The sequence below is a fragment of the Halichoerus grypus genome, chromosome 8 (genome assembly GCF_964656455.1).
Source record: "Halichoerus grypus chromosome 8, mHalGry1.hap1.1, whole genome shotgun sequence".
In the NCBI taxonomy this organism is placed as follows: Eukaryota; Metazoa; Chordata; class Mammalia; order Carnivora; family Phocidae; genus Halichoerus; species Halichoerus grypus.
The window spans coordinates 141615310-141623318 of NC_135719.1; the positions used below are offsets into that span (position 1 = coordinate 141615310).

The 8009-nt window shown below is 52.8% G+C and overlaps 1 protein-coding gene across 3 annotated transcripts; it reads left to right on the forward strand.

The window, feature by feature from the left end:
• The first annotated feature begins 755 nt into the window (after window positions 1-755).
• On the forward strand, window positions 756-7564 carry LOC118522693 (interferon alpha-inducible protein 27-like protein 2). Of its 3 annotated transcripts, XM_036071899.2 has the most exons (7): window positions 756-920; window positions 3245-3384; window positions 4109-4205; window positions 4378-4506; window positions 6209-6238; window positions 6682-6843; window positions 7353-7564. In XM_036071899.2, exons 3-7 carry the CDS (start codon window positions 4121-4123, stop codon window positions 7433-7435), a joined length of 489 nt encoding a protein of 162 aa, XP_035927792.1. In that variant the 5' UTR covers window positions 756-920; window positions 3245-3384; window positions 4109-4120; the 3' UTR covers window positions 7436-7564. The 3 variants fall into 3 exon arrangements, with proteins under 3 accessions (XP_035927792.1, XP_035927787.1, XP_035927786.1); XM_036071894.2 differs by lacking the exon at window positions 4109-4205; XM_036071893.2 differs by lacking the exon at window positions 4109-4205 and having other exon boundaries at window positions 799-920; window positions 3240-3384.
• The last annotated feature ends 445 nt before the right edge of the window (window positions 7565-8009 follow it).

Sequence of the window (8009 nt, forward strand, 5' to 3'; positions counted from 1 at the left end):
TAAATATTCTTTCAAAAAAAAAAAAAAAGAGGGTGTACCCAGTTTGCTACAAAAATCCTCCCCTTTTTGGGGCGCCTGAGTGGCTCAGTCGTTAAGCATCTGCCTTCGGCTGAGGTCATGATCCCAGGGTCCTAAGATCGAGCCCCGCGTCGGGCTCCCTGCTCGGCGGGAAGTCTGCTTCTCCCTCTCCCACTCCCCCTGCTTGTGTTCCCTCTTTCGCTGTGTCTCTCTCTGTCAAATAAATAAATAAAATCTTAAAAAAAAAATCCTCCCCTTTTCAAGGGATTTAATCAATCTTGGACCCTGGCAGACTTCTGGCTCTGCTAGTTCTCAGTTCCGGATGTGTCATCAGCCTGTACTGGTTTTTGGTGATGTCTGGTCTTAGAGGCAACACCCTTGGCTGCTGACATTACTGCTTGACATGAGTGGCTCATCTTGCTCTCTACATCCAATCCCCCCCACCCCCACCCCCACCCCCACCAGGTCAATTTCCTTTTTTTTTTTTTTAAGATTTTATTTTTTGACAGAGAGAGACATCAAGAGAGGGAACACAAGCAGGGGGAGTGGGAGAGGGAGAGCAGGCTTCCCTCAGAGCAGGGAGCCCGATGCGGGGCTCGATCCCAGAACCCTGGGATCATGACCTGAGCCGAAGGCAGATGCTTAACCAACTGAGCCACCCAGGCGCCCCACCTGGTCAATTTCTATTACTTGGCCAGCCCCAAAACCCGAGTAACAATTCTTGTTTCGGTTTCCAGTTCCGGTTTCCAGTTTCGGTTTCCAGTTTCCAGTAAACAAAACCTATCTCATTGGCTGTGCTCCAGTCAAAGAGGGAGTTGTTATAAATATCCAGAGTCAGATCTTCTGGAAAACACATCCAAGCTGAGACCTTGGAGTCTATTACATAGAAAATCTGCTTCTGGGTAAGACAGGGAGGGGTGGACAGAGGCTGCTCTCTCTTCCGTGGCCTCCAGCCTCTGGTGGGTGGTGGGCTCAGTGCATGCAAGGGAAGCCCATGTGAATCTGCTCCCAGAAGGCTCTTTTGTTTTTCATGAGGTCGGTCAGGAGGGAGGGAAGGGAACTCTAGCCCACACCTGCCCTTTGGCCGTGGGACTCTGGGATGATAAGCCTTGTTCAAGCTCCCAGAAGGCTCTTTCGTTTTTCATGAGGTCGGTCAGGAGGGAGGGAAGGGAATTCTAGCCCACACCTGCCCTTTGGCCGTGGGACTCTGGGATGATAAGCCTTGTTCAAGCCTGGGTGGAAGTGGGCTAAGCAGAGGAAAAAGACAAGTGTCAGGAGGAACCAAATCGGAGACATTCCAAGCCCAGGCTTTGGAAGCAGCTGGACTTGGGGCAAATCACTTGCCCCCTCTGTGCCAGAGGCCTTTCCTCATCTATAAAATGGGGATAGTAATCTCTTTGTTCTCATTGTCTTAAGTGAGGATGATGGGGGATCGTTGAGCCCACCAGTCGAGAAAGAAGTCTTGAGACGTTTTACGGTGCAAAAAGGTGTTATTATAGCACGGGGACAGGACCCATAGGCAGGAAGAGCTGCACGGGACTGGGAGGAGTGACTGATTATTATATACTTTTTAGTAAGTGGGGGTAGGGATAGTGTAAGTCTCTAAGGAGTTTGGAAACAAGGCTTTCAGGACCTCGAGGGACTAGCTGCTGTTAAGCTAGGGTTACTTTTAGTCTGTAATAAAACAAACATGAAGGCATTGAGGCAGCTATGAATTCCTGGGGTCATGTCATGCTGCACATTTCAGGTATCTATCAGTGAGCTACAAGCTGTAAGGAGATTGAATTTAAGCTACGTTTTTCTTGCCTTTGTTTCCCTCGTCGGGGGGATGGCATGAGAACAGGAACCCAGAGAAACCTGATGACAGTGTGTGCCTTAAAACATAATTGGTTCTTATTTCCTAATTCTGGTGCCTTTTAAACAGCTCTCTGGAGGGACACCTGGGTGGCTCAGTGGGTTAAGCGTCTGCCTTCGGCTCAGGTCATGATCCCAGGGTCCTGGGATCGAGCCCCGCATCGGGCTCCCTGCTCAGCGGGGAGCGTGCTTCTCCCTCTCCCTCTGCCGCTCCCCCTGCTTGTGCTCTCTCTCTCTCTCTGCCAAATAAATAAAAATCTTAAAAAAAAAAAAATAAACTGCTCTGTGGAAACTTAAGAAAGTCCCAGAAAGAGTTAAGAAGTTGGCGCTGCAGTTTGGGAGGTGGGAGGAAGGAAGCAGCCCGCCTGGAGAAAGAAAGGCCACTTCCTACCCTCCCTTAATCCTTTCCAGGACCCTTTCCGGACCTGCTGCCCTGACAAGCTCAGAGCAGTCTCTCTGTCCCCATTGGAGCCCCTCGAGTTTTTCAAAGTTGTGGGCATGACCCCCACTTCGGGTGTCCCCTTTCCCCATCAAAGCTCCACCCCGTTCAAAAAGAAATAAGCCCGCATTGGAGTCATTTGCCCCCCCACCACAGCACACCAAGACTTCATCACAATGTCAACCTCTCCCAGGAAGGTGACCTTTTGAAAGTCCACCTGACATGTCCGGCTCAGCAGTAGTGAGGTCGTCTGCCACCTGCGTGATACAAACCGTTTCTCCCTGATGTCCTGGCCTGAAACAATCCTTTCTTTTCTTTTGCTGTTGACACCTTACCTCACCTTTTCCTTCTTAGGAAAGCCTTCATTTTTGCGTAGCTTCTCAGAGCATCTCTCTGCTTGCTGCATGGACTGCTGCGTGGACTGCTGCCCTGTAACCAGGGGGCAGGGGGCAGGGTGCAAGAGCACCAGGCTCAGCCACTCGCCGCTGACAAAATCCAAACGCAGAGAGAGAGAGAGCAGGGGTGACACAAGAAAGGGATTGATTTTAGTGAGGCCAGTGCAGGGAAGACAGTGGACCAGTGTCCCAAAGACTGTCTCCAAAGTGCTGAAAATATTGCCAGGTTTACATAAGGAAAATGTGGGACAAAATCAGTGAATACTGCAGATGGGCAGTGAAGGTCATTGCCTTGGGTCTTTATTGCTGGGGAGTGGGGGGGTAGTTTCGGTTCCCACCGTGGGAGGCTTGGCCCGCCCAGGCTCCTGCCTGAGTTAAAAAATAAGCTATAAGAGGAACCTAGTCAATTAGAAAGAAAACTGAGGTCAAAATGGAGGTGTTGAAATCCTTTCAGCCCAATACATGCATGATTCGCTGAATAAAGCCAATCAGATCCTCACATTTTCTTGGGTTGAATTTTGTCCTCTCTGCAAATTAGACTCGGCTGGGTGCTTGTCACTTTCTGCACCATGGAATTCTTCCCGGTAGCCACTTCAGTGTCTTCCCTGGCTTCTAAGGTAATGGCGTCCAAAGTAATGTCAGTGAGCCTGGCCAAAGCCACAGAGGTGGTGTCCGTAGGTGAGTGCTCCCAGGGGGGCTGGTGGGGGGGCGAGGAGATGGATGGGGAGGGACAGAGTCCATTTCTAGCTTCACCTCCTTGGTTTTCACTGACGTGTCCTGATTTTAACAAAATTCTTCGGTTTGGGCCCATTTTCTTCATTAGTTTGTGTGAACGCCCTCTCCAGTCTTAGCTATTTATTCTCGCTGTTTATCTTCCCTTTTGCCTCTGTTATATAACAAGAATTCAATTGAGTACATTTTAAAGATCTAACTGGCTTTATCAGTAGTCAGTTCATGAATTTGGCCAGCTTCCCAGTTAGCAAGGAGAGGGGAGTTCCAGAGGGCTACAGAAAATTCAAGTTTTTAAAAGGTAGAGAGCAGAAAAAAAGAAATTATTAGGAGAGAAACCATTGTTTTAGGCAAGGTCACCCTCCTAAGGGGAATGGAAGGGACCCCTCAGTAAATTCCCTAGTGCTCTCTGGGAAATCCCATGTTGACTGGTTAAGGGTTATATTCCTGGGGGACTGAAACTGCTGTCAGGTTAGGTATTAAGTCTTGGTTTACACTTGGGGCCTTAACGGAAGTGACGCCATTTTGGGCCTGTGGTTTTCTTTTTTAACCGCCCCACCCCCCCCAGCCCGCATTAACTCCCTCCCTCAAAGTCAACCTTTCTGATATGCTTAATGTGTATCTGTTTTTCATATGTATTTTTGCAAAATGGGTGTTGGCTTTCTGTTTGCAGGTGTTTTAATTTATGTATAGAATAGTGTGCTGCCGACCTCATTGTATTGCTTTTTCCACCCTGAGAACTATGTTTTTGAAATTGTCAGGGTCACTAGGTGAGTATTTAGTACTGGCTTCCAATTGTTGCAAACACTGCCACTTAGCTGTCGCTCTCCTGGTGCAGACACCCAGGGCCCTCCCTCCTTCCCCAGCACAAACAGCAGCATAGTATGGAATGGGGAGGACGGGGCCTCCGACCCTGTGCACTCACCCTCTGTTCTTTCTCAGGACTCACCCTGTCATCCACAGCTGCTCTGAGCCAGGCCACAACTTCCCTGGGATCCCTGCTGGGGACACTGAAAGCCTCCTGCCTGCTGGGATCCCCTGTGGTAAACTTGACTATTTCCAAGGTCGGAGGTAACTGGCCCTGGGTAACCCAATACATGCAAGTTTGACAAGGAAGTCAGGGCCTGGGCTGCAGCCAGCAGTCCTTCCTGTTTACCAGAAATACAAGGATTCCTGAGCTTATGATAAGCAATCCTTAAAATAATCAGGACAGCTGGATTTTATCCAGTGCTCTGCTGTCCTAGTCACTATGCTCAGCACTTAACATTTATCAGTTGCCTTAATCCCATAACAACCCCGGAAGAAGGAGGGACCGTTGGCCAAGGGCCTTGGGCAGGGAGGTGGGGTTTCTCCCAAGCCTGGGACTGGAAGTAGAACTCAAATGCAGGGAACCTGGGGTAGGGAGGAGGCCTCAGGGCAGGGCAGATTCTGAATAGCCCAGAAAGACCAGACCACCCTCCCATGGATGACAACTGGGGAAGCCCCACAGCAGGCTAGCAAGGGAATAGCACCCCTTTCCCATGAGCCTTCTGTGCACATCAGGACCCAGATAGGCCAAGCTGCCGGCCAGCCTGGCATCACCTTTCCTGCCAAACCATAATGTCCAGCAGCAAATACCTTCTAACCGGGCTCTTGATTCTTAAGTCTCTGACTCCATCACCCTACCTAGGTGGCCCCTCTGATCACTCAGGTTTGGCTTTCACCTTTTAACTTCCTTTCCTATCACCCCAAGGCTCTCTTCCTGGGGAGCTGGCAGAGTTCATTCCTGCGCTCTTTTGCAGGCCTGGCCCCTATGGCTACAGCGGATCAAGACCTGTGCCTGCCCCCTAGGGACCCACCGGGTTGGAGAGCCAGGCCCATGAACACCTACAGGGTCTTAGCGTCTTAGCGCTCTGAGGGGCTGCGGCCACAGGGGAGGCAATGCTGAGTTCTGATTGGATGCCTCTGGGGCAGCTTCCCAGAGGAGGGGGCAACAGGTCTGACCTTGACTCATCTCAAGCACTGTTCAGGTGTTCAACAGTGCTTGCCCTGATTTGCCAGGCAGTGTGAAATGAAGCACATCTCTCTCCATGAAGGCTTATTGCAGTCTGAAAAGATTTGCTGGACAATATGAGAAAGTTATATAATCTCCCACTAAGAAAACATTGACCCTGAACTGAGGTCAGGGGTGCTGTTCCCTTGTTCAGAGAGCGTGGCATCCCGTTCCTTCGCCTCGACCAACACCAAGCCCTAAACCACTCTGCCAAGTATCCCTCGTTCACCCAAGAAGGGATGCGGGGCAGCATGCCTGCTTTGCCACATCTGTAAGGGTGTGTTTGTTTTTGTTTTGTTTTGTTTTGTTTATTTTAAACAAATCAGGCTTGGATGGCAGAGAGAAAGATTCATTTCTGCTCTCCCCACAAACAGCCCCCCCATCGACCAAGCCACACACAGATTGAAAAAAAACACTCTATGTGATAACTGGGTTTTCTGGAACGAGGACCTCAAACCCTGTCTCCAGATAGCTCCAGGTTAAAAAAGCATGCAAATCCATTTGGGACAAGTCATTTGAGTCTGGAATCAGACTCCCTAGCAATCCTTGCCAAGCTCAAGGCTGCAGGGTCCCCTTCCCCAGAAATCCCCCTTGTCTGAATGAAGCAGGGAAGCCTCAGGTGAGGTCATTTCTTCCCGTCTCTCAACATGGGCAGCGCCATCCCCCTAGGTGGGCTGTAGGTTCAGGGAGCCAGGGGGAGGCTAGTGTGGATCCACTCACAGAATGTTCTTTGGTTTCTAGCCAAGGCTGCAGCAGCTGTGATAGGAGGAGGTGAGTCTCTGCAGGGAAGGGGTTCAAGTCCTTATCTGGCCCCCCCGAGCCTGGGAGCAACCATCCTTGTCCAGGCCTTGTGCAGATGTTGGGGAGGAGGTGAATCCATGGAGATGGGCAGGAAGCCAGGAACAGGAAACAGGAAGCAAGGAGCTTGGACCCACGGGTGTCATGGAAACTGTACAATGGACGCAGTCCCAGCAGGGTCCCCATCTCCTCTCACACAGGACATTCACTGTGTGACCTTGGGTGTGACTTTGAACTCTTCCGAACTCCTGTTTCCTCTCTGAGAAATGGGCCATGCCCGTAGTCTCTCCTGAGCTCAGAGTTCACCCCCTTGCCTGGCCCCCCTCCCCCGCTGAAGCCCCCTGAGCCTGATTGAGTGTGTGTGGGGGGGTCCCTTCCCCTGAGCCCTCCTCTTAACCCAGCTCCTCTCCCCACAGCCCTGTCCACGGCGGCCGTGCCCGCCGTGCTGGGCGCCGTGGGCTTCACCGGGGCCGGGATCGCCGCCTCCTCGCTAGCGGCCAAGATGATGTCCGTGGCTGCAGTCGCCAACGGGGGCGGGGTCGCCGCCGGCAGCCTGGTGGCCATGCTGCAGTCTGTGGGTAAGTGTCCCCGGCGGGGCTTGCTGTGCAGCGTGAGGAGGACAAGAGCCTCAGGACCCAGGCCAGATCTTAGCCTCACCCACCCTCAGTCTCTGTCCCTAAGTGTCACCCTCCAGGTTCCCTCTGGGAGGTGCAGGAGGGAGGGATGGAACCCTGGCCTGGGGTGTGCAGACTTCAGGCTGGCTACCCGCAGTGGGTTGGCTGGGTGCCTCAGGGATGTGCGCCTCACCTGGGCTCAGCCTTTTTCCCTGGAGAGTGACAGCTCCTGGTTCTGGCTTTCTCCATTGGAGTGCATGCCCCAGGGCTGCAGGCCCCTGCCCTCCCACGGCAGAGATCCTGAGGGCTGTGGGAAACAGGAGGGTGCTGACTGGGGTTCCGGGGCCTCAGACCCTCCCGAGGGGCCCTGGAGTCTTTGACCTCACGGTTTTGTCCCACGGAGCTGGCCCAGTTCTGCAGCTCTGAAGAGCTTGGCTCCTTCCCACTCTGCTCACCCTCTGCTTCTCCCCCAGGAGCAGCTGGACTCTCACTGTCATCCAAAATCATCCTGGGCTCCGCGGGGACAGTGCTCGTGTCCCGCATGGTGGGCCTGTAATAGTTTCCCGCCTCTCCGCCTGCAGAGAAGAGCCCTGCCGCCACCGGCCCGCCCGATGCAGGGAGGGACCAACCCTGGGTGACAACTGTACCCTGAGGAAAATAAGGAATAAAAATTGTTGTTGCAGCCCCTCCTGAATCCCTTCCTTCCGGCTTGAAGTCAGGGGGTCGGGTCACTCCTCTTTCCTAGTCTTATGGTCAGAGTGACATGGCGTAGGGGTGCAGTCGGCTGGGATGGGCCAAAATGTGCAGACCGGTGGCTGCCCCTGCCCAGCTTGTGACTCTGTATGTGACTCGGGGCAGGCCACCTCCTCTGTGGCCTTCATTTGTCCCTCTCAGCATGGGGAGTTGGTCCAAATGACCTCAAAGATCTCAGCCAGGGTAGGTGTTTGGCTCAGTTCCCGGGCAGTCAGGAACCGGGTGGGAGCCAGGGGCCGGCGGGCGAGGGCATCCCTCCAAGCTGCAGGTCTAATGGCTCTGTCCTAAGTGGCCTGGCTCAGAAGGCCCAGGCCCCATGAGTCACTGCTCCATTCTCAAGTTAAAGTCCATCGTCCAGCCCTTGCTGTTCTCCTCAG